Genomic DNA, 26,013 nt, shown 5'->3' on the forward strand with positions numbered 1-26,013 from the left:
GCCCCTCTACTCAGCCCTGGAGTGCTGTGTCCACTTCTGGGCTTCTCGGTACAAGAAAGACATGGAGCTCCTGAGTGGGTCCAGTGGAGGGTAACAAAGATGAGTAAGGGGCTGGATATCTCTCTTACCAGGAAAGGCTGGAGGAATTCAGCCTGTTCAGCCTCGAGAAGAGACAGCTGAGAGGATAACTCATCAATACAAATATATATACATACACACATATATATAGTGTACACAAGTGGGGGTTCCAAGAGGATGAAACCAGGCTCTACTCAGTGGTGCTGAGCAAAAGGACAAGAAGCAAGAGGCAGAAAGTTATGCACAGGAAATTCAACCTGAACGTGACCAAGAACATCTTTGCTGCGTGGGTGACTGAGTACAGGAGCAGATTGTCCAAACACATTGTGGAGTGTCCATCAGTGAAGATACTCAGAAACTGCCTGGGCACCATCCTGTGCAATCCGCTGTGTTTGAGCAGGGGAGGTTGGACCAGATGACCCACTTGCAACGTGGCCCATTCTGGGTGCTGTGGGCTCAACAACCCCGGCCTTTGATGCATAGAGCACCTTCCAGAGGATGCTTTGGAGGAATCCCACTGGTGATACCGTGGGTAGAACCCAGAAGGACTGCAATGGCAGAGCTGGTGGCACTGAGGGCCAGCATGTGGCAGTCCCCGGCTGCCCCTGCTCTGGATGCTTCCCTCTAGCCCCATCCACGAAGGACTGCCGTGGTTCCTGCCCTGCTGCCCCAGTGCCCACTGCTGACCGTGCTCTGTACTTCCACTGACACCACGGATTTTTCCGTACTCGCCACAACTCTGGGCACAGCCCCGCAGCAAACCTCGGTCCCGGGCAGCCGGGGGGGGCTTTTGGCCCGTTCCGCACGCACCGCCCGGTGTGTGCCGGAGTTGCTGCTGAGGGGGCGGTGGCCGTGGGGCGGTGGGGAACAGCCCAGTCTCGCCCAGGAGCGGAACGAGGGGCCACACCCGCGGTGCCGGGACAGCGGCCGCTGCCGCAGGACGCGCCCCCGTGCTCGGGCAGCAGCAGAGAGGCGTCAGGGAGTGGCGGCCATGGCGGAAGCGCCGTCCCCGAGCGCAGCCCTCGGGCAGGACGAGCCGGCCGCCCCCGCCGCCCAGCACCCGGCGGCTCCGCAGCCCCGGCGGCCGAGCTGGGGAGGCGCCGCCCGGGACTCCCCGCGGGCCGGGGCGGGGCGCGCCTGTGCCGGCGCTAAGATGGCGGCCAAGGGCTCGCACTCGCACGTGAAGCTGGAGGCGGAGATCGAGCGGTGCCGCGCGGAGGGGCACTGGGGGCGGCTCCGCCACCTCGCGCAGCAGCTGCTGCCGCCGCGGCCCCCGCGCAAGGCCAAGGCGGCGAGGGGCGCGCAGGACGCGGGTAAGCGGCGGCGGGGGGCGGGCGGGGCGGCCGCCGGTACCCACCCGCCCGGGCGTGCGGCGGGGCCGGCTGCTCGCTCCGCCGCCCGGTCTCGGCAGCCCCGCGCCGCTGGGCTGGCGTGGGCGGGAGCTGCGGCCGCCCCGCTGGCGGAGCGTCGTTTGCCGGCCCGTGGCCGCGTCCCGGCTCCGCAGCGGGAGCGAAGGAGGGATGCCCGGGGGAGGCGGCGGGAGCTCGGGGAGATCGCGCTGCGCTTCCTCTCGGTGTCAGCGCTGCCGCCCCGCCGCTGGCGGCGGCTGCCCGGCCCCATCCCGCCCTGCGTGCGGCCGGCCCGCTCGAAAGGTCTCACAGCTCCTCGTGCCCTGCTGGTTCCTTCTTGCCCCCTGCCCAGCGCTGTTCCTGGGTGGGTGCCCCTGTGGTACCTCTCTCCATCTCCGAGGGACACTGCTTTACTTAAAGGCTTTCACATGTAAAACAGGTTTCGTGAATAGCAAGTATATTAGTATTTTTTCCCTGTTACAACACACTGATTTGCTGCCGTTTTTCTTTTTTTTTCTTTTTTTTTGTTTAATCTTTTGTAACGAGTGAGGCAGCATAACTCACTCCGAGGTCAGCAAGTAAGTTGTGTTCTGATCCTACCCGCGGGAGTGGTAGAAAGGTTCTGCCACTGAAGCCAGAAGAGCTACTTCTGGGAATAGACCCCCTTCTTTAGAGGGCTGTGTCCAGAATGTGGCCCTAGCGTTGAAGCTTTCTGGGGTGCCTTAAACTTCACAATGGGACCCGTGATGGGGGGGAGATGTTGGTAGTTTAATACATGTTTATTTTTTGAGGTTTTCCTAGTGTTTACATGATGCAGATTGAACCCTGTGCTGAGAATCATACGGCCAACCTTTGAACTTTAGTCAGGTTTCAGCTGTGTTTTCCCAGGTGCAGAGATCACCATGAACTTTGGGGGCATTAGTTGAAGAGTTCACAGTAGTTTCTTCCCCTGTAATTAAGAGGTATAACAACAGTATGATTGCTGTAAAAACATGATTTGTTAATTTGCTGCTATGTCATCATAACTTGCTAGTAATGAAAGAGTAACGCTTTGTTACTTCTACAGAGCTTCTTTCAGCAGGTTTTGTGCTTCTAAAAATGATTGTGTTTGGATGGGATTTTTTTCAACAGTGCTATTTGCTTTGTGAGGTTGTATATATTTATTTATTAATTGTCTACGATCTTGCCTAATTCTTTAAGTTTGATTAAGAGATTAATGACTACCTGAAAGCACTTTAGTGTGTAGAAATGGTTGCATGCAAGTTTGGTGAGAATATACTTGAGCACTTAACACTTCCCATTTTATGTACCTGTACTTTGTTTAGTTGCAGACTTGCAAATGAGCAGGAAGAGCTATGCTCATAATTTGATATGTAGCTGAACACTTAGGCCACAACAACAAAAAAATGTAAACCACCACACAGTTACTATATGCTGTATGTGGTGGTGTATAGGTAGAAAGTGGGCATAAGGAGTGAAAATACAGACATACGTACACTACTGTATTTCATTCATTCTCAAATTTCAGACTTTGAAACATGGAGTATATATGAAATGTAGGGCTGGGCTCTTTGGTATTCAAAGGTTTCCTTACCTGGCTTAACCTGCTAGTCTGCTGATGGAGGTAATGTTATGAACGAAGGAACTGCAGAAATGGGTCTGTCATGTGAGAACTCTGAGTACTCTGGCAGATGAAACTTTTTTTTTCAGCACGATTGCCACACTGCATGATGGTTCATGCTGTATCCATTGCTGCTACCTGTGAAGAGAGTCACTTCTGTGGAACTGTAAACAGGCATGGATTTTAATGTAGAAAGAGTTTTACGTGGCATGTTAATTATGGGAGAGGATCAGTTCTTGTGTGTCTTTAGTAATGGATGTGCAGAATCTGCATAATTTATCTTTTTAATTTTTGTCCTGTATACTTTCAGGAAAATTGTTAAAGTTTTTGATGCTTCTCTGTAGTCTAAAGCATTCATATCATGCTAGTACCTTTGTAAATAAAAAGCATCCACTGAAATGTTTGCAAAGTTTGTCCTTATACTTTTGAAAGTGAGTTTTGTGATGAAAATTCTTAACTGTTTTATTGGTGACAATGTAAGAAGGAATGGTGCTGCCAAAATTAAAGGATTTAGGAGGGAAAAATCTTCAAGGTACAACAAAGTGTTGTTTCATTTTTCCATACAAAAAATACTGTTTCCACTAGATAAAAGTGGATGAGTTCTTCCTCATCCCCTGATTTGAGTTTGTTGTCAGTTTCGGAGGTGTGTTGTTTTGCTTTTGTAATTCTGTTTACCATCAAAATGGCAGTAAACAATGTTTCTTGTTGGTTGGTGTGTGTGCTTTCAGAGGACCATGGGAGTTTGCTGCTTGCAGAGGCTCTGCTGGAAGAATGTTTAAAGGAAAATTTTGCCAAACTAAAGGACTCCATTCCGCTGTCGGAGAAGAGTGAGCCCAAACTGAGCGAAGCTAAACAGTATCTGACCAATATCTTAAGCAGAGGGAAACTAAGAGTAAGTGGGCTCTATCATCATAACTCCTGCCAACTGGATACTTCTTTAATATGACTATTAGTCTGTTACAAGGTGTGGGGGTGTGGGTGTTGCCTGTTTGTGTCCATGGATATAGTGCTGTATTGTAGGTGATAGATACTAAGAGACTGATAATTCCTCTAGGCAGGATTTTATGTTGTGAGACTTGCCTTTCATGCGCAAAGAAAATATGTTTTACAAGAGTATATCCCTTTTTTTTTTTTTAATTGGAATGAAGCAAGATGAATACTTAGAATTGCTCTCAGGTGGTGGGGTGTGGCCACATAAGGGTGCTGTCAGGTCAGAACAGCAGAGTGGCCTCCTGCTGCTCCAGATCTGATGGAATTTTGCACAAGTGGTAGCTCCTGATGGGAGAAAAATGTGCCACAAGCTGCTGTCAGGAGCTTAGGGTTGTGTTGGGAGGACTACAGCCTTGCACTGCCTCCAGTGTCTATTAGAAAAGTAATGCTTTTATTTTGTTTTGTGATCTGGGTGTGTGGCTGGTAGCTGCTAGTCGACTCAGTTGCAGAGCTTCAAGAGGGTTTTAATACTCTGCCTTGATGGCTGCTGCTGCATTGGTGTCCTTTGACACACAGTTGCATAACTGTGTTTAGATGTAAATGAATTACAACAGCCTGTTGTAGACTCCTATTGCTTTTGTCTTGAAATTGCCAGGCTAGTTTAGTTAGTTTGGAAATGTATATTGTGCTTTTACCATGTTAATTTCCAGTGAGCAAGGTCAGCCTATTTAGAGCATAAGATGAAGGGAGTAAGGAAGAGGAGGGTCTGTCCAGCCCTCTTTCTTTATAGTTAAGTCCCTTTCTTTATAGTTTAATAGTCAGAATTATTGAATTCTTCCAATTCCCTGTGTTTAGTTTGGCTGCATGAATTGGCATTACTGTTTTCTTAGCTAGTGGTGACTTAGCTACTGATATAGTATTGCCCCTCTGTTGATTCCATGTGTTAAAAAAATGGGTATGAAGGCTTATGAATCTTTTCATGCTTTCCAGAGAGTCTGAACAGATGTGTTTTATTGAGGTTCTGTTACATATGTTTTCAATCCTTAAACGAAACAAATCTTAGGAATAGCAGGTGTGCCTTCTGTTTTTTTCACTGTTGTATGAAAATTCTCTGACAACTAAAGAAAATTTGAGACTTTTCTCACTCTTTAATTAACTATACAGAGGAGAGGGGAGCACTTGTCTAAAAAGTGATGTTTACTGTCTAGTTTATGTGCAGGGGTTTTTCTTTGTGTGTGTAGGTAATTCTGATAGTGCCAGCCTTTTATGCACTCTCTGTGGCTGGTGAATCAATAGGGCAGGTCAGCTGAGACCAAAGAGTTGGCTTACAAACTGTATTTCAAAACTGAGATCCAAAGTGGTTGCCTGACCTTCATTGGCTGCTGCTCTCATGAGCTTAGCCTTTGCAGTTGTGAGAGGAAAGCATTCTGAACCTGCCTAATTTGCTGTGGAATGCCTCATTCTTCCTGTCTGGTGTTTCACCCTATAAACATTTTTTCTCTTACTGCTCCATTTCAGCCGAAGTATATGACAGAAGCTATGCTGATCCTAGGAAAGCTTCATTATGTGGAGGGATGCTACAGAGATGCCATCAGCATGTATGCAAAAGCAGGAATTGATGACCTTTCAACCAAAGATGAGCCTCTGTACGTGCTGCGCTTGATAACTGAAGCCTTTGTTATTAAAGGTAAAGGACCATGTATGTATATTTGAAATATGCTGGTTTTAGGTGGAAGCTGTTTCTCCAAATGGTTTGGTTGGAGCAGGATTAGGGCAAAGATGTATGCTGTAGAAGATCCTACATGGTGTGGTCTATGTAGTTTCAAACTTAAAGGCATTATGGAGTCTTAGTCCATGGTTTTTAAACTTGGCTGGCTTGTAAAGAAAAGCTTGAAATTGGAAATCTTGTGATCGCTCTTGGCTGTAAATATGCTTGAGCTTGTGTGTCCCTTTTGGGAAAATCTAAATCAAGCCCTTAGCTGAACTGGGGCCTATCCTTTGGGTTAGAAAGAGTTCATTTACTTGTAAGTTTCAGTGATTTCTGTGAATTAAAAAACAACAATGTCTCCAAGTTTTAAACTTTGGACTAATAGAAATATGTGCTTTCAAAGCAGGTAGTGTATTTTTGCAATGCATGTCACACAGTATCAGACCTTATGTACAAACAGGAATCTCTCCTCCCCCTTGTAACTATAGGCATTGCACTATTTGAGAGATTCTAATTAAAACTGCCTCTGTGGGTAGTGAAATTGCATTTCCTTTTTGAGTGGGGGAAAGGAAGACCCTTGTCAATTTTTGACTTGGGGGGAGAAAAAGATCAGTAATCTTTTCCTTCATTTGCTTTCAGTTCCTTTATAAATGTTGCTCAAGTACTGCTACCTATCTACTGCTTTCTACTCTTTTCAGCATGTCCACCAGCTAATTAGGTGAATGAGAACTCTGATGATCAGATACCTTCAACTGGTATGTAAAAGAGTGAAACCAAATCCACCCAAAATACTGTTTGACTGGGCTGCTAGTATTACTGATAATAATTTGAGTCATTCTGCTTTTTTTGAAACCCTGTTTGTGCTGCTTTGCTTGCTTTGATTTTTGTTTCCTGTGGTACTGATTGAATCTGCTTTGTTAATGAGCTTTTGTGGAGCAGAACTAATGTACTTGTACCTCACACTGACACTTGCATGGCACAGAGGAGTGGGCAGTTGCCAGTGCATTCTCAGCAGTGCATTTGAGAGCAACTCTTGGTGCACTCCAGAGTCTGAAGGATATGCGCTGTCCTTTCTGGGAACCACATATAACCCTTGGTGAGATGTGAGTGTAATGATAATGTGTGTGTGGAAACTGATGGAATAACCCTGTTGTTATAAGACTCCTTGTATTGTGTTGATTACCTAACTTAGATATGAAGATGTTGGAGGCATTTGCATCAGGGTATCAGAAAAAGTTTTTGGTTTCTTTCCCCATGTGGTTTAACATGGAATGTAAATATTGTGTTACTGCTGTACACCATACGGAGTCTCTGCCATTGCCGAGAAACCTGAGTGCTGTTACAGTTCCTCAGTCTTTATCCTCCATGATGATTATTTTCATATTAGCTAAGATATCAAGAGTGTAACAAACCACTCAGTATTCTACCAAAGATACTGGCAGAAAAAAGTCCTGCAGAGTGGAGCTTGTCCAGCTGAGTTTGGAGAGGGCACTCACTGCTAGGATCACTGTTCCTCATGCCATGTTCCCTCAGCCACTCTTATGTTAGCACTTTGTGCAGGTAGCTATGGCAATAGCAGTGTAAACTTTAATTTTCATTTTAAAATGTGTGTCCAGGCTGTTTCTGCAGGGCAAGTAACAATATGGAGTTGTTAAATTTAAAATTCATTGATACTTTATGCCGTAGATTTTTCTTACTCCCCTTTTTTATTTGGAAGCTCTCCAGAAATTGTTAATTCATACTACCTTACTGCCTTTGATTGAACTGATGGTTCATTATGCAATATGAAGCCTTCTTTAAAGATGCTCTTTAACGTTACTTGTACTAAAATTTTTGCAGGGACCCTTTAGGCAAATATCCAGAAAAGCCTCAGTCCTTGTCTTTTTCAAGGCAGAAGTTAGGTTCCCCACTCAATTTCTCATTCACCTTTTCAGAAATGGGAGAAAGCTTAATAGAATATCCCTGTTCATCCAGCATGAGTTAAAAGCAGCAGAACTTTGTATCACCTCATAGTGTGAAATTGGAACTGCCTCAGTTTTGTGTAGGTAATACTGCTGAGTTACGCCTGCAGAACAACAGCATAGATTCTCAAGCACTCAAGATTAGGCTGGAAAGGTCATGGAACAAAGAACAGATAAAAGGCATATTTTTTTTATATTGACACCTATCCTGTTAATGTTGGAAATTAAAAAAAGCATAACAAGAAACAGGTGGGATACAGTGGGAGGAGCTGTGCTGATAAAACCAGTTATGGAAATCCAGCAAAAACAAGTTTCCTTCCTTAGAGCACCTTTTAACCTCTGCAAAACCAAAGGTGGATGTTGAATTAAATCTCTGGAGGTCCACAGCATGTAGTAGGTGCATATCATGCTAAGAGGCAGTATGGATTTGTACCCTTATGTTTGGATTGAAGAAGTTGAGCAGAGAAGAAATTTTTTTTGTGCCTTCTCACTAAACTTCCACACAAGATGAGCATCAAGAAGTAAACTTTGAAGTTCTTTATCAGTATGAGGGCTTGTGCAATTGGCAAGTCTCAGGAGAAATGGCAGAGAGCAAGATTCTCCAGTGTCTCATCTGACTGCTGCTTCCTGTTCTGTTTCTAAATCCCTGCATTGTGAGGAGACAAGTTTTGTGGGTGCTGTGAGTGGAGCTCTGACAATTGTTTGTTTGATTTTTTATTATGACTAATTTTAACCTCTATGGTTACTTAATAGGTGGTTGGTTTGTACTTGTCTCCTTCCTCCCCATTCTCCATGAAGTCAATCCCTCCTTAAAATTTTAGTTCTGCTCAGTTCATATTATTGCTGGTAATCTCTGATGCAAGCCGCTCTGTGTTGCATAAAACAGTATTGAGTAAGTAAACTTTGCTTCTAATTCAGTTGGGACACACTGTGGCTTTGTTACCTGGTGGTGTCTATTTGAAACAGCAAGCAAAAAAGTCTTCTGAACAAAATGTGTAGATGTTAGAGCCCACTCTGCTTGTGCTTGCTGCAGAAACTCTGCAGATATTGCTCTTTGAAAGAGTAACTCTTCCTGGTAGTAGTTTAGGCTACTACCTAACCCTTACAAAGCACTGGGTAGCTCTAGCCAGGGCTTTCAGCATACCTGAGCTCCAAGAAAGGCTTCTCTGATGTGGCAATGTTTGCTGTGCTGCTGAGAGCAGGCTGTTATCAGCCTGGGGGATGGAGAGTCAGGCAGGGCTCCTGTGTTGTGTGGGTCCTGACTTTGTAATGACTGAGAAGGGCTTTAGCTTGTGGTCAGGGATGTGTCAGAGCTGCTGCAAGGTGAGTCAGCCCTGTGCTGATGGCTGTGTCTGTCAGGCCAGGCACTGGACTTCCTCTACCTGGTGTGGGATAGCCTAGAGATAGCTATTATCTATTGCTGCCTATATTTGTGCAGCAATGCCATAGGATTGCACATAGTATCTGGTTTCTAAATGGATTTCTAGGGAGTTAAAGCTTTAAAAGTCCCACTGCCTGTTTTTCTCCTTTTCTCCCAGTCCATCCTATAATTTTTGTAATCTAGTCATTTTTGTGTTATTATTGGCCATTTGGCAACTCAGGGTGGGTTTAATTTGTGCAGCTTCAGGCTGACCTCTCTGTAGAGTCAGAAGTTGGCTGTTCTGGGGTGATTCCTCAGCTCTTCAAATGGCATCTGACACAGTTTGTGAGTCGTGGTGTACAATACAGCCTCTTCTCTGGTGACTGTGAGAGAAGACTGCAGACTAAGTTTAAATTTATCTTTTTAATTTTCTTTCTAGGTGGTTTTGTTCTTTAGATTTTGAGGTTTTTTTAACTTTAGAAAAGACATCTATTTTGTCAAAAGGCTGCAATGGGAGCTTGGTCTTCTAAGATCTTTGGAAAGATGTGGAAAGAGAGCAAGGTGATAATGTGCCTGTAAGAAGCCTTGGTAATTGTCTGTGTTTTATCGTAACAAATCCAACCAAATCCAAATCATATCTACAAGGAAATGAGACTGTTAGTGCAGTGGTTCAGAGCTATCTGTATTTTGTTCTTGGACCCATTTTAGTAATTTAAAAATGCTTAAGATCTGTGGTGTGACACTTGAGAAAAACCAAAGATAAAATCTTGAGACAAACATTGCTGGATTGAGCCACTGAATTTTGGAGCTCTCCTAAGATCTGTGAGTCATATTTCTGAAAGCAAAACCTTGACACTGCCACATATGGGTTTGTCCTGAGTTCAATAATGATAAACAGACTGCATAGCAGGTTCCAGATAGACTGGAACCTGCTTCCAGTGTCCTGGGTTCAGCACATCTTGTTTTGAGTTATTTTGTGTTGGTTCAGTCCTAGAACAAATTGCTGAGCCTACGTGTGTTCCTGTTTCTCTTGTGGTTGTATCTTTTTAAAATTCAATGGTAGTGAGATCTGTATACTTTGAATTATATTGTTCTGCTTTCTGCTCATGTGAAATTATTGTCTTGGGTTTCTAATACTGGAAGTGGTTGTTTGGAGATTCTGGTGGTGTTCTAAAAGGAGAATATTGATATCACACAGAGATAAACATAAAACCTGATGTTTTACTAAGCAGGTTTGAAAACTGGTTTGCTTGGTTTTAATCATGGTTTTAAATTGACCAAGTGAAGCCTCAAAATTTGAATAAACTGTTTTAAACTTCTTAGTGATTCTTCTCTTAATTAATTTCTTATTTTGTTGGCTTGTACTACTGTTAAAAGCAGTAGGTTTGCATACAGTAAATGCAGTCTTGGTATTAAAGTTCATTCTAGCTAATCAGAGGATTTATCACACACTTGTTTATATGCTTAATTGGAGTCTTTAATTTTGACATTTGCTTGTGTGTCATCCATTTTTGTAATACAGTTTTCTACGTGATGAATAATTTCCTAGATGAGATTTGTATTCAGTTGCTTTTGTTTGAAAATTAGAGTAAAATGTAGAGCTTTATTGCAAAGCTGTGTTCTGGTAAATCTACTTTTCCCTCCTCGCTAAAGAATTTGATTAAGAATTTTCAGTTTAATAAATGAATTTATTTAACTCAGTGTTTCTGATAAGCTGATAAATTTCTTGTCATATGTACATTTTTTTAAAATTCATAGATTAAAATGGAAAAAATAAGCTTTTCTGTTAATTACAATTTCATTCATTGTTGGTTCATTGAACTAAGTAATATAATGGAAAGGGAGAAAGGTAAGGTTTATGGGTTTGGTTTGGGATGTTTGTTTTGTTGTGGTTTTGTTTTTTTTTGGGGGGGGGGAGGGGGGGATTTTTTTGTCCTCTTTGCAAAAGAACACCTCTATTTTAAAGACTATTCCATGCTTCATCAAACTCTTATTTCAGATCCTAAGCTACTAACTTTTCTAGTTCAGTTCTTCACTAAATGCTGCCAACCCCATGGTGCAAGGATGTATTCCACTTAAGTAACATTGGGTTATTGTGTGTTATTGTCTTAACTTAAGCAGCCTTACTTTTAATTAGAGTTTTGTGTTAGATTCTCTGGAATGAGATTTTTGTTCACTTAATTTTTGGTAAGTGGGATCATAGTATCATAGATCAAACTGTGGAGTGTTCTGGAATACAGACTGTGTGGAATGATTTTGAGTACCAGTAGTTTGAACAATTTCAAATACCGAACAATTGAGTTTAGAAACATCATATAGTTTTGTAGGGTCATTATTTCATAAGCTTATTTTGAAAGTCACTTTACACTTCTAACTTCTTTTTCTCACAAGTATTTTAATTTAGGTCACGTTTTATAACTCTCTTGATGGACTGAAGATGCAGTTTCTGAGTCTGTCCCTTGTTTCAGAGGGCCTAGCACTTTTCAGGATGTCTTCTTTTTGCAGACAGTGTTTGGAATATTGTTGTATGCCAAAGACCCCCTCTCAGTGGTTATACATACTCTTGTGCTTGGGATTTTTACTACAAGATAATTTTAAAGAGTTTTTGAAGTTCCTTAAGAAAAATCTGCTGCAATGCCTAAAAAGAGATGGTGTGTGTATATCTTACTATGTAAGAACATACCTTGTCCACTGAGACAAGGGTAGAAAATGGGTTAATGGAAGGTTGATTACATTTGTCCCATGATCAGCTAAATAGTTTGCTTTATATTCTCTCTAAGCACTAATGGAGAAAGTGAAAACATGTTGTAATCACCCATGTCAGGGTAAAGATGATCCATTTCTGTATTGCTGTTTAGGAGCTACGTGGCTACAAGGAAAGTACTCGAATCTGCGAGTGGTAAAAGCAGAGAGAACTCGGATCTTCCTCGCCTCCTTCCAGCACAGCTGACCCCAACCTCCCTAGAAACTGAGTTTTCATCCTGCCTGCATTGCTTTTCCTGTCTGACCTGAGGGCAGTGTGCTTGGATGTACCCGTTTAGCAGAAATGGGCAGCAGGTTGTAAGGTGCAGGGGGAAAAAATCTTGAGCCTGAATTCCCTCCCTGTTTTTTGCCATTAATTTCAGTGTCAAGTATCATGTCACTTAGACACTGGTGACATTATGGCACATGTACCATGAGCTTTTACTCAAAAGTCTAAATCTTCTATACTTTAATGATCCCATTTAAACCAAAAGTGTTGTTACCTTAATGTGTTCTGACTTCCCAGGGGTCCCAATTCACGACTGTCTGGAACCTGCCCACCTTGGAAGTGCTAATGCTGACTGAGGCCACTTTAGTTCATTGAAGTGTTGAGAAAGGTATCTAGAACCTTGCTGAAGACAACACCACTGTTCTTCATTTGCCTTGGGAAAGCTTGCTGATCATGAAGAGCCAGCATTATACTGGGCACTAAGTTGAGATGAGAAGAGCATAGGTTTGGGTGGTAGCTCAGGGGAAAGTTACCTAAAAATTTGATTTAACTTTTTTCCATATACAGAGGTAGCTTTTCAGTGATGGGCTTCATGAGGATGATGAACAGTTGCCAGCATGCAACTGTTAACCTACATGCTGCTTTTGAGATGATATATTTTTCTTGTAGTTCTCTCTATTACCTAACTGCTGCAACTCCTTGGTGAGGTTAATTTTGTCAGTAATTCCAGCTGCTGATGTGACTAAGTAGAACTTAATGGGACACAGTAGAAGAGTAGAATTTGTGGTGTTTTTTTGGTTTTTTGGGGTTTTTTTTTTTTTGGGGTGATTTTTTTGGTGGTGCTGGTGGGGTTTTTTTTTGTGTGTGTGTATGGTTTTTTTGGGTTTTTTATGGGTTTTGTTTGGATTTTTTTAAAGGTCTGGCAGGGGCAGGGCACAAATTCCTTTGTTGGAATCCTCTAATGAATACAAAAGATGGAGATTTGCCTCTCTGAGAACTGAGATCTGTGGGAGATGGGTTCCTCTTAAACAGAACTAAATAATAAAATTAGTTTCCTTGCCTGGCCATTAGAAAAATTGAGTCCCAGCCAAAAGGATGTATGAAACAAAGGACATTAAAATTAAAATAAGACAGTTTGTTGGCAGAACTTTTCACTTTTGCTTGGCAAAAGATGCATCTTTTAAATATTAATCCACATAAGAGGGAGAGAGTTTTTTGTATACCTGGTATGCACTTCAAAGGGCTGGTTTTCACAATTCTGACAGCAAGACAGGAAGCATGCTGTTAATTCATGCTGGTATCAGAGTAGCTGTCTGATAGGCAAAACCCCCACTTTGTAGATGTTGATGTCTTGATAAAAGGACCTAGTATTTGTATGTTTTATTTGGGGTTTCAGAAAAGCATTTTTAAGAGTCTGGAGTTGCCCTTACATTATGACAATGATTTTGAACATATTGCATGCTGGTGAATTGTGTTCCTTTGTGCCACTGCTTTCCTGCTTGGATGTGAAAAAGTTGCCAAGCCCAACCTTGGTGTTCTTGATGCACTTAGGCTTTTCTGTTGTGCTCCGTGAGCTTTTCTCTGCTGTTGGATCAGATGGTTTACTGTTCTAGAAGTAGTTTGCACTTCTAGCACAGTCAGCTATGACAAATGCAGCATGAATGTTTACTTCAGACTTTCAAGGAGTTAGATGCAGGCCACTAAGTGCAGATGACTGAAATTTGGGAAGTGGAAAAAGGGAATACTTTCTGGTTCCTTTTGTTAATGTGACTTGGTTTCTGCAATGGTAAAGTTTAGTTATTCTGCTCCCACACGCAGTTGCAGGTGGTGATTGTGCACATACATAAAACCTTCTCCACCTTCTGCACTATGACTTAGTTGTCTAAAGCTGTGGGGTTAGCAGCACCAGGAGGTGGAAGAGTATTTGCCCATGCTTTTCTGAGGAAATAGAGCAATGTTTGTAGGGTTAAATGAAACAACTACATTTAATTTCAGTAGAAAATAATAAATACAAACGTAGTTGCAGATGGCCTAAGCTAGAGGTGGCTTTTAGGTGGCTGTGATGGCAGTGATGTGTGAATACAGCTGGGGCTGTGTTGTGTACCATGGTATGTGTCCAGTGGCTACAGGAAGGTTTCCAGGTGGTGGTTTACCCTGGAGTAAGCTTCAAATGTATCTGACTTCTAAGTGACAAGGCAGCAAGTCCTTGCATGCTCTGTCCATTCTAGTAACTAAGTAGGATTGTCTTGAGTGCTTGATACAAATCAGCATAGTAAAATATGAATTGCCCTTCTGCTCCCCAAATATACATAGAATCATTCAGATTGGAAAAGACCTGCAAGATCATGAAATGCAACCATTAACCCAGCACTGCCAAATCCAGTAATAAACCATGTCCCTACAGGTACACATCTTTGAAATACCTCCAGAGATGATGACTCCTGGGCAGCCTGTTCCAATGCCTGACTGCTCTTTAAGTGAATAAATTTTTCCTCATACCCAATTGAGCCCTGTCCTGGTGCAACTTGAGGCCATTTTCTCTTGTTCTGTTGCTCAGTATGTTGTAGAAGAGACTCACCCCCACCTTGCTATGCTCTCCTTTCAGGTAATTGTAGAGAGCTTAGCTTTTTCTCCAGGCTAAGCATCCTCAGCTGCTCCTCATAGAACTTGTGCTCCTGATCCTTCACCAGCTGTGTTGCCCTTCTCTGACCATGCTCCAGCAGCTCAAGGTCTTTCTTGTAGAGAGGTGCCAAAAATTTGAACACAGGATTCTGGAGCTAGTCTGATTCAGTGACTCTGCAGCTAGAAGAGAAATTTCTTGCTGGTGATTCTGCTTAACTGTAGTGCAGATGAACTCAAGCTGAATAAGTTCTAGTACTTGGTCATCAGTACCATCTCCTCTCCCTTGAGCCCTTTCAACTTAGCTTTTTTTCTCTTGCGCTTCTTTCTGTTAGACCAGGGAAAAAGAGTAATTTCTGCCATGACAGTTCATGGATGTATGTGGATGGTGTTGACAAAGTCTTTAGATGTGGGGCTGTAAAAGATTGCTGATCACCCCTGTGTTTGCTGTGCCTCAGAGCAGTGCTCCAGTAGATGTATCTTGATGTCACAGAATGGAGGTGGCCTCTTATACCAAGACAATCAAGATGTTATAGCAGTGGTCCTCAGAGTAGTGCCCCAGGGGTTGAGCAAGATTATCTACTCTGTTGCAGAACAAAAGTGCTATAAATTATTATTTTCTTTAAAAATCCACCAGCAAAAAAAAAAAAAAAAAAAACCAAAAAAAAAACCAAACCAAAAACAAACCCCAAAAAACTCACATTGAAATTAACCTTTAGTATTTAATTGAAAGTGGTTTCCTGACTTAGTCTGTATGCCAGAAGGTCTTGTGCAATGTAGAGTCTACAAAAGTGTCTTACAAAACAGGATGTTTCACACTGTAGAAGGGCATCCTCACTAGTTCATTCAATTTCATATGTTTCAGCTCACTTGTGCCTACTTAAGTGGATTTGTGTAGTATATTGTCTAGTTTTAATTAAACTAGCCCTTATGAAATAGATATGTAGCTTAAAGAGAAACAGTCCCTCAAAAACCTGTGGATTTCAGGTAATACTAGAAATAGGAGCACAAGTGAATGGTAAGAATGTCAGAGCTTGTATTATTAGCATGAGCTTTTCAATCAAGTAAAAACAGTGACAGTTGGATTGGATCTAATCATTGAAGTCTAATGACACTCAAGTACTTAAATTTTTAGAAGCCTCTCTTGAGCTTTCTTATGTAAAAGCAAAATATCAAAAAAAATACCATTGGGGAAACACTTATTCTTCCTGCTGTGGAAAAATGGCAGAAGTAATATGAAAAAAAACTATGTGGCAGCAAACTAAAATGCTTTCCTTTGAAAGAGACACAGAAGACATTGCCAAAGACTTGAAAAAACAGGTATTAGATGAAATGGGGCAGTGTGGGAGGCTTGATATGTAGTAGCATGGAAGTATAAATGTTTCTAACATGTCTCATCTTAAGGAAATTGCCATGTTTTGGTTCAATAATGAAATAAATTAAGAACTACTTAGGAAGACAGTTCAGTCCAGAAATGCACAAAGTGCTGTAGGATGGCATCAGAGAGGTTAGCTTTAGAAACACAAGACTTTTAAATAAAATCTAGTTTGTATGAGATGGGGAATGACCATGAAAATCTGTACACACCACAGCTCAGTGGTTATTTCATGGCAAAATGGTTAAAATAGTTGTCAAACTTAAAGGCGAATTACTGCCTTTTTGCTTTTACAAAAAGTCAAGTGTTCTGAATTTGCAGGTAGCTGTCAGTAGCATGTTATCTAGCAGGTATTTTTGAAAAAATAAAGACATAAATATGTAGTAGTTTGTGAACGTATGTAACTGTATGCCTATGTTGAAGTATGCGTGGTAAATTTTTTTTCCTTAATATGATCAAGGAATTTTGGAGACCATTGTATTATAGATTAAGGCAAAGATTAAAAGATATGCCATGGAGGTGAAGAACAGCCAGTTGAGCAGGTGTGAATATGCTCCAAAGAATTAGTGTCTGTGGATTGAGGTTGCTGAGTTCTGCTATGCAGAGGGTATGCAGTGTGATGCAGAGCCTATGAAGTATTGATTGAGGGCAGGGGACTGAGGTTGCATCTCAGGGGAGTGCTTGCTGCCTTCTGGCTTCACAGACACTCGATCAAAACGCTGTTCTAATTTTAGCAATAAACTTGAGCTGTAATTTCAAGTCTAACCAGATAGAGTTGTTGCTTTGAAAATAATTGGGGTAACATTGTTAGCGTTGGTTTATTGCATCTAGTAGAAAAGCAGGGAGTAGGAGGTCATGAGTTCTGTATTGATGCAACTGAGCAACCTTCACATGTTACTTAAATTTTAAGCTTCATTCACAACTTACAGTTAGAAAGGTCTTCAGATAATTTTATGTGGGGATACTGGAATTTTTTGTCTTTTACCTTTGAGACTTCTGCATGAAAGATACCTCAAGATTGTAACAGATTGCCTGAATTTTAAAATAATCCTGTATAATAGGAAGCAGCAGTCAAAGAAGTACATGCAGCTTTGTTGAACAGAAAACTTGTCTCTTTGTCCCCATCTTTCATGGGCTGCAGTATGAATCAATGTATTCAAAATCAAGGGCTTCTAGGCCTTTCTTCCCCCTCTTCTATTTCCATTGCAAATAAGTCCTGCTGAAAAAAAAATCATAGCTTAGTTGCTGGGGAGAAAAGTGTCTAGACCAGGTTGTGAATTATTTAAACTTCTGTGGATTGTGGCAGAAAAAATGCATGGTGCTGGGTCTTGCCTGTGTCTAACTAATCCCAACTGCTGTTTGTTGAGGTTTGGGCTGTTTTGCTTTCCAAGACACTGTAATGGAATAGGTTAATTGAGGACTGTGCTTGTAAGTTCAAACCTTAGCTGGCAGGGCAAATTGGTTGTAATACCATATCTAGAGTGGTTTGGTTGTGCTTTTGAATTTTGTCTCTGGAAAGTGTTTGGTATTCTGATGAATATTGATTAGTCAGCATGTACGTGTATATGTTTGAAGTCTTAAAAATAATCTTGCTTCAATGCTAATTAATTTCCTAGAGCCACGTTTCTGAAATAGACTGAAGGCCACGTGGTAGAAGTGAAGTGCATCCTCTGCTTGGGGACAGTGACCTGGAATGACCTGGCATTCTCCAGGATGGGAATGTGCACATAGCCAGTTTCCTTGCAGCAGCTGCTGCCATGCAGTATCGTCATACACAGCTTACCTCAAGACAAATGACTTAAATTCCTGTACATAGAGTAAAACTATTGCATGCACTTATCTTAGCATCACATTCTCTTCTGGCCGGGCTGGCCTGTCTGTGTGGCAGAAGCACAAACAGTGGAATCCTGCTCTGCAGACGGGCTGGTGCTGTTGGCAGAGCTGTAAGTTACACACTAAGATGTCTTTTGCTTCAGGTTGCCATAGGTATGTTTAACATGTAGCACTGGGATACAACACATGAGTTTGGTTGTGGGTTCTTGCCGTTGCTTTTCTTTGATCTCTTCCTCAGCTTGTCAGGTAGCTCTGATGCTCCTGGGTCATGGGATTTTAGCAGCTGCAGGCTAGCACTGTTGGTGAAAGTGATGACCCTGAATTCTTGCACCTATTTCCTGGTTGTCTAAATTGATCCAAGTATAGGAAGGTTGAAATCTGTGTAAAATGGAAAGGAGTGGTGCATTGTTCGTACTTGGAAGGTGGAGCACTGCTATTTGGTGAGCTAGTTTATGAATCATAGAAAAGCCAGCTTAGTCTCCTCCCTAGTCCATGTGCAGTCTCCATCTGTGCACTGAGGCTTTCAAGACCAAGCTGGGTAACACCCTGAGCTGGCCCTTCTTTGTGTAGCAAGTCAGACCATGTGCCTTCAAGGATTCCTTCCAGCATGAATATTCATCCCATTTATGTTGCTGAGACTCTGATACCATGTGTCCATGTGCACTTGGATGTTCCAGTTCTGGTAATAATAGCACCTCAGAGCATTGGAGCTATATGATATCAATGTCTTCCCTTGGCAAGGAATGTGAAAATAGATGAAAGTGGAAATACGCCTTCATAAAATTTCCCCTTTCAGATTTCCATATGAGAGCAGTGCATTTCAACTCAAGGAAGAGATTACTTCAGTGGTACATCTTACAGACCTTAAGGATTTGGGTTTTTTCTTACATAAATGCAGCTTAGATTTGGGGGCAGGGAAGAAGGGGCAAAGTGAAGAGCCAGAAGTGAATAATTGGGAGAACTAGACAAGGTGAAGGGAAGCTTTGCCTTTATGCAGGAGAGAAAAGCAGCATTTCTATACGTAGAAAGTTCTTTCTCTGAAGTGGGTAGAATTTGTTCTTTTAAAGAAGGATAATCTGGAAAAAAGATCTCAAAATCTTGAGCCTGGGCCATACTGTATTAGAAAACTGTCTGCAATGTATGATACACTATTACAGTATATAGGTATGTAGCTATTTAAATTTGGGCACCTGATTCATATGAGAAAAATCTTAGTATAGATAAACTTTAAGTTGACATTCTCTTACCACAGCTAATTGTGAAAAATACCTCGGTCCCTTTACCTTAACCAGCTAACAAGAAAGCATGTAGCCTTATGATTTACTTGGAAGGTAATTGTATCTTGGCAATAGCTCTACTTTTCTTGCTAAACCCAGTGTGGAAGTAACATGCACTTTAGTGGTTTCTGACACATTGTAGAAACTGAGTTGAATTTAAATTGTGTGTTGTGCTACAAAGTCTTTTCTGCGCTGGTAACTGGAGAATGGACAAGAGTTAGTGGAATTTGTGCTGGTGAGCTTGTCAAGTCTTACCCAACTGCATCCTAACCAAATCTTATTGTTGAGGCTTTGTACTGTGGGAACTGAATTGGTGGCTGCAAGAGTAGGTAACTTCTTCTGTTCTTCCCCTTGTATATTGGATTTTCAGTCTGCTTGCTCTGATTTTTCTTTTCATTGCATTTCTGTGGTAGGGAAGAATAGCCTTGTTTGGATTCTGTAGAGATGTTGTACTGGAATGGCATCAGGTCAGTGCATTCAGTAATAGAGAGAACCATGACTAATGTCGCATCATGTGGGTCATTTTTCCTTCCAGCCCTTTACAATTAGTGCAGTGTAGCACAGTATCTGTTTCAGCACACTGTGTATTGCTGGATACTTCCTGTGGCAAGAATCCTTCTGGAGATGCTCCTTCCCCCATCTCTGATCAGCCCCAGCTCTGTTTTTCTGACTTGCATGGATGGGCATGTTTGTTGTCAGTATCTGATGCTGGCAGAGGCTACTTGCTTTCCTCCCCCATGTCAGAGCTTAGAGAGAGTAACTCCTTGCAGTGGGCTGTAGCATGTATGTAAATGGTTTTTTATCAGCCTGTTCTATCTGTGTGACATCTCCCACAATAAACGCCCCTGTACAGACTGTGTTAGGATGGCTCTTGCAGTTTGAATAAATGCTGCTTGTATATGAATGTCAGTGGATTGTACTGCATTTTTTTTGCAGGGTCCTCAGCTTACTTTGCACTTAAGGGGAATGGCTCTGAAATGCAAACTTCTTAAAATTTATTTTCACTTAAGGGAATTACTAGAAATTCAGAGGTAGATAAAACTGAGACAGATGTAAGAAGAATATTTGAAGGTTATTTGTTCTGACTGTAGCGCTGGATACTTTTGGTTTATTCTTTTGCTGTAGAGAGAGTTAATGAGCATTTTTTCCCTTCACTCATTACAAAGTTACAGGGTTGGAAAAGGGAAGCTTCAAAATAATAGGAAAACAATCCATGATATCAAGACAGAGACTTCATAGATGAAGTAAAAACAGAATCTGTTATATCTGGATGCTGTACAAGGTGTTTGTCAGAAGGAAGAAGAAAACACATATTGGGCATTAGTTAAAAGCAGCAAAATGATTGTCATCCCTGTCCCACACACCCTGTCAGTTTGAAGTAAATTCAGTCCTCCTGTTTCACTCTGGTCTGTATTTTCAGAGGTGAAAGGTACGAATGTGTGTTGCTCCAAGATACAGATCTTTGAGGGAACACGCCGTGTCCTTCTGACCTGGGAGAGGACAGAAGGAGTGGGAAGCCACCTCCTGAGCTTGAACCAGGGAGACCTTTTCCCAACCCACTGAAATAACTGCTTGTGTCTGGCTCAAATGTAAGAGATGAGATAGGGAAACTCCTCGCGGAGTAACCAAGGGGACAGAACAAATGTTGAAGGTTAGAAGTAAACAAAGCTGACTGCCTAGGAACCTCAGGCTCCTCCAGCATGAGGGCCAGACTGTATCATACATCATGGGGAAGCCTGGCTGCCTGTTGCTGCCTCACAGCAGGTTGTTGCCAAGACTCCTGGAATGAGCAGACTGAGGTGATGGTTGATGCCTGTGGTGGGTCCTCCCAAATCCATTGCCATATGCTGGAGCAGTTGAAATTACTTCATTGGAGAGCTGTCTGGACAGCTGAATTCTTTTCTTCTTTTGTCAGCTCTGGATCTATGTCAGGAACACTAGAATTTTGTATTGCATCTTACATATTTGTCATTGTTATTAGGGAATGTTCTATATAAAATTCATCAGAAAGCATGTGCTGAACTTTTTGCAACATGTGTTGGGCTACGAGATGTTGGTGCAGTTGTGATTGGTGAAGATCCAAGTTTTCAAGCAGTGATGTCTCGTAGAGATCTAGTGTGGCATAAGAACCTGTACCTATCAGAGTAAAACTGGTATATGGATGTGTAGCCTATCCAGTTAGATCTAAGGATAGGGTGTGATACCAGACAAGGGTCTGATAGCAGAAATTTTTAACATAGGGGCCTGTAGCTGTGCATCTTCAGTTAACACACTCTGTGTTTGTTGGTGGTGTTGGATAATGATACAAGAAAAGTTCAGTAGTACAAAACTGAGTTTTTTCCTTCCTTTGGAAAGGGAGTGATCTTGTGGTTAAGAGTCTCCTGTGCCTTGCCAAGAGCTTACTGTGTGTCCGTGAGCAATCTGCATGTGGTCAAATTTTCCAAGAGAGGCCTCAGATTTTCCGACTTTGTTTCTGTATAATTTTCCAGTTAGGGATTTTTTTTTTTTTTCCCTCAACACTGCTGCTTATTGAAAGCTTCATTTGAAGTAGCAGATGCCTAGAAATTATCACATTCAGTGCCAGGCTGGCACTGAATTGAAGCACCCAATATCTATAGCTATCGTTGGAAATACAGGCCATAATTTCTCTTTTTGCTGATTCCTACCAGAGGGATTGTGTGTCCTGTCTTCATAAAATATTTGAAAGGCAGGAGTGTGCAGTGGCACTGTGTGTTAGAGCAGCATGACAAAGATGCCTTGCATGTGTAGGACTTGTATTTTCATGGGGGTAGTGTGCTGAAAGTCCTCAAATCAAGAGAAACCACATGTGGAAAAGTCTTCTTATCAGCTGGTAAATTAAGAATAATATGGCCATACTGCTGTTTGTGGGCCTCAGTTAAAGAAGATGTTGCCATTTTGCAGGTTTGTCACTGGAGCGCTCAACCAACTCAATTGCCTCTCGTGCTCGACTGTGTGAAAGGGAGGAGGAAGTCACAGCTTGTTTTGAGAGAGCATGTGTTATTGCCCAGGTATACTTGCAGGACCTTGAGAAGGTAAGAAGAAATGTATTGTAATGTATGTAAGGGTATTGCCTGGTGGCCTGAGTGGAATTTTCAGGGTTTGACAGCAAAAATAAAAAAATTGAGAAATATTAAGTGATCATAGCAGGGAGTCTGAGAACAAGTTGGAGAAGTGAGGTATCTCAGTAAAATCATTTGCAAAATGGCAGTTTAGCTGGTTTCTGGAGGTCTGGAAAGAAGTTCTGCCTGGGTGAAGCACCAAATACTTCAGATATGCACAAGTTGCATCTCAAGTTTAGCCCTTACTAAAGAGGAACTATGAACTTTGCAGGGCAAGTTCTTATGTGAAGGAACTTGTAACATTTTACATTCCTGCTGTGGAAATGATACTCAGCAGTGGCTATTGAGATCCCTAATGAGCTGAAAGAAATCTTTTTTGGGTCAGCCATAGCTGTTTAATTACCAGTGCTTCACCTTCTCCAGGTGAACCTTGAGGAATCCAGAATATTAGAACCTAGGTCCTCCATCCCTGGAAGTGTTCAAAGCCAGGCCAAGTAGGGCCTTGAGCTGCCTGGTACAGTGGAAGGTGTCCCTGCTCATGGCAGGAGGGTTGAAGCTAGATGATCTTTAAGGTCCCTTCCAAGATGCTGTGATTAGTAGCAAGTAGCTGCTTAGCCAGTGGTTGGTAGGATGGATACTGGGAGCCCTTCATTGAGCCATCAGATAATAGGTGCTGCTGATTTGCTGGGCACATGCAAACTTTGCCAAGCTGAGGACATATCACGTGCTTCTATGCCCTTCCTATGCCACACATTATGCTTGACATCAGCAGTACTGATAGCAATGCATTGTTACCTGTCCTGTAACTGAAAGGCCTTTGACCTTCTGAGCAGATATTTCTGCTCTTCCTGGTAGCAAAGCTGTGTTTCTGTTTCAGCTTTTGTTTTTTAATTTCATTGAAGCAGGAAAAAATAAGGTTAGTGCTTGTAAAAAAATTAATTAAAGTCAACTGAGAAGAGGCCTGTTCTGTTTCTCTGCAGAAAAAAAATGGGGCAGTCTTTAAATGGAAACTATTACTGTCCTTCCATTGTGGAAGGATGAGTTCCTGCTGGTGCTGGACACTAAATTTATTTTACTGGCAGCTTGGGTCTGCGAAGAAGGAAAAGGATCTGACCTGTAATTCATTCATTTAGACTCATAGAATCAGTAAGGTTGGAAAAGATCTCCTAATTTACTGAGGCCACCTATTAATTCAGCACTACCATTTTGCCACTAAACCATGTTGCCAGGTGCCAACACCATATGCTTTTTGAACATTTCCAAGGATGATGATTCCACTGCTTCCCTGAACAGCTTGTTCCAATGCTGGACCACTCTCTCAGTGAAGAAATATTTCCTTATTATTGCAACTTGAGGCCATTTCATCTTGTATTGTCACTTGTTACTTGGAAGCACACCAACCCCCCACCTCTCTACAACCTTCTTTCACATAGTTGTCTCTGGACACAGAGACAAAAATGCAGGATTGATGACAGACACAGTAGAAGTTCATAGTCCTCCTTCAGTCCTAGATGAAAACCCCTGTTTTGGAGAGGCAACTTTCAGCAATGGAAGAGGCTTGTTACCAGTAAGGAAGCAAAACCAAAAAAGATTTGATAGGACAAATAGAGGAAAGGTTAAGATTTTTCCATCAGGACTCCTGATGGCTTGCCAACTCTTAACAAATATTTATGTTATATTGAACTAGATAAACCTACTCAAACATTGTATTGCTCTTTCTGTGCAGTGTGCTGGGTCTTTTTAGCTTGTGTGGTATTTCCCAAGCTATTGGTGTTAAGATGTAGCTTTCTGCTTACTTTAATAAAGTAAGTAATAATTAAGTAATAATGGAAAGTAATAATGGATGGTGTTTCAAAACACATATTGCACGCAGAATATCTCATGGAAGTCGTATAATTTATTTTAAAATAAATTTTATATATAATTTATATATAACATTTTTGAATAACATTTAATATAATGTTATTACATTCATAACATTTATATAACATTTATAACATTTTTGAATAGCTGATAAATGTAACATTTAATTGTTGAAGATGTTACTGGCTCACGAGGACCTGGCTAGTTCTGACAGTTGTCTGTATTCCAAGATATTTCTTTTTTTCCCTCACAGACCTTAAACAACACACATTCAAGGAGTATCAAGGGCAGTAATGCGACTTACTCTGAGTTTGAACTTTCCTATTTTCTGGAAGCAGCTCTACAGAGTGCCTATGTGACTCAGTTAAAGAAAGGGTAGGTGGATGCAGATATTAATAACCTTAGATAATATCACATGTTTTGTTGCAGATGAAGACTAATTTTTTTATGTTCTGACTTTTGGCTGCTCACCTCAAATCTCCTCAGTGTCCTTCCCTTTCTTCTGTTTGTGCTTATCTGTCTTTCTTAAGAGTCTTAAGTGTCATTTTTCCAGACCTATAAGTAGGGTGGAGTAGAACAATATTCTTGTCTTGGCTCAGCTTTGCTCCCTCTGGAGACAAGGGGAGTTTGTAAAGAGAGAGTGGAGTTTACACTGCTGTGGCCCTTTAAAATTTTCAGCGCCTGGTTTAGAGTTCAGTAAAGTCTTACAGGTAGTTTCTTTCATTTATTTATTTGTTTGTTTGCCTAAGGTCTTAAATATCCCAATCAATGCCCCAAATCTGTGGTTTTTTTACTATGGAAAGTGTATGTGGGAACAGTGCCTCTGAAATACATCTCCCAGTGAACTTCAGAAGGGTAGGAGGAGTTAATATCTGCAAGTCTACAGAGAATTTTATGAGTCTACGGTGAAAAACCTTCTCAAGATCAGCAGAAAAGGCACAATGAATGCCCACTTCCAAAGGCCATTGGTGAGGACATGCTGTTTCCTAAACCAGGCTGTGTCTTCAAAATATAATTAACTCTGGTTATCCAATGGAGAGATTTTGTCATATAGGAGAGTGTCTCTTCAGCATGTATAAACTGTACTTGTAAGACTCTATCCTTCCTTAGTCCTCTTCTTGCACCATATTATCCCATTTGTTATCCAGGAGTCAGATTCTGGGTTTCTCACTGCAAACTATGTTCACAAATATTTAATTTTGGCTTTTTTTTGCCTTCACCCCCAGCGAAAGATATTTTCTCTCCTTTTCTTCACTTCTTTTCCTACTGAGTAGAATGGAAAAGAAAGCAAAAAAATAGGGAAGATTGAAAAGAAGAAAACTAGGAAAAAAAATCCTAGCAAAAATCAGTTTAAATACTTCTGTAGAAAACTGATACTATTTTTTTATTATGCTGGAGGAGGAGCTTGCTTCTTCTTTAGGGCTTTTTTGCTACCTTTTTATCACCTGAGGATGATCTTAAATGAAACTGTGAATAGCTGCTGTTCTCCATGCATGTAGAGCAAAGCTGTATTTGTAAATACATCCATGAGATGTGGCTTCAGATCAGCCTTGTTTTAACCTGGAGGCTTACAAAAGCACAAAGCTCAGATGTTGTAAAATGACCCCTGTAGTCAGGCAACTACAAGTTTATGTATAAAGCAAAGTATGAACTTGTAAAGCATAGACTCAGTATCTGCTTGGCATGTGGTTTTCCCAGGTGAGCTGGGGGTTGGCCAGCTGTGGGACAGTATTGTGCTTTCCTAACCTTCTGCCCTTCTCAGGGCAAACAAAAAGCTCAGGTCTTGCCAGTAAGCTCATTAACTATGTCATAAAATAAAGTCCCATTTACAACATATGGTGCTGATGTCCTCCAGGCACCTTTTGAATATAAAACTCATGTTCATTTTATTCAGCAACATTGTAAATTCACTCTTCATCAGTGAGGAGTTCCTTATATCTAGTGGGATATTTTGGGCATTACTGTGGGCCCTGTGTGCTCCCTTTCCA

The 26,013-nt window shown here is 41.6% G+C and overlaps 1 protein-coding gene across 6 annotated transcripts in view; it reads left to right on the forward strand.

Moving 5' to 3' along the window:
* Window positions 1-26,013, forward strand: part of TTC7A (tetratricopeptide repeat domain 7A) — a 199,630-nt gene that overhangs the window by 26,127 nt on the left and 147,490 nt on the right. For 4 of the 6 annotated variants that reach the window (XM_085577185.1, XM_085577184.1, XM_085577187.1 and 1 more), the window contains 4 exons: window positions 3,777-3,940; window positions 5,497-5,665; window positions 22,005-22,135; window positions 24,279-24,400. In XM_085577185.1, coding sequence (XP_085433311.1) covers window positions 5,506-5,665; window positions 22,005-22,135; window positions 24,279-24,400 — 413 coding nt within the window. In that variant the 5' untranslated portion in view covers window positions 3,777-3,940; window positions 5,497-5,505. Of the gene's footprint in view, window positions 1-1,054; window positions 1,392-3,776; window positions 3,941-5,496; window positions 5,666-22,004; window positions 22,136-24,278; window positions 24,401-26,013 lie in introns of those variants that run through there. The other 2 variants (XM_021552353.3, XM_085577183.1) reach the window with 1 other exon arrangement.

This window comes from Lonchura striata, chromosome 3 (genome assembly GCF_050655825.1).
Source record: "Lonchura striata isolate lonStrDom1 chromosome 3, ASM5065582v1, whole genome shotgun sequence".
Lineage (NCBI taxonomy): Eukaryota > Metazoa > Chordata > Aves > Passeriformes > Estrildidae > Lonchura > Lonchura striata.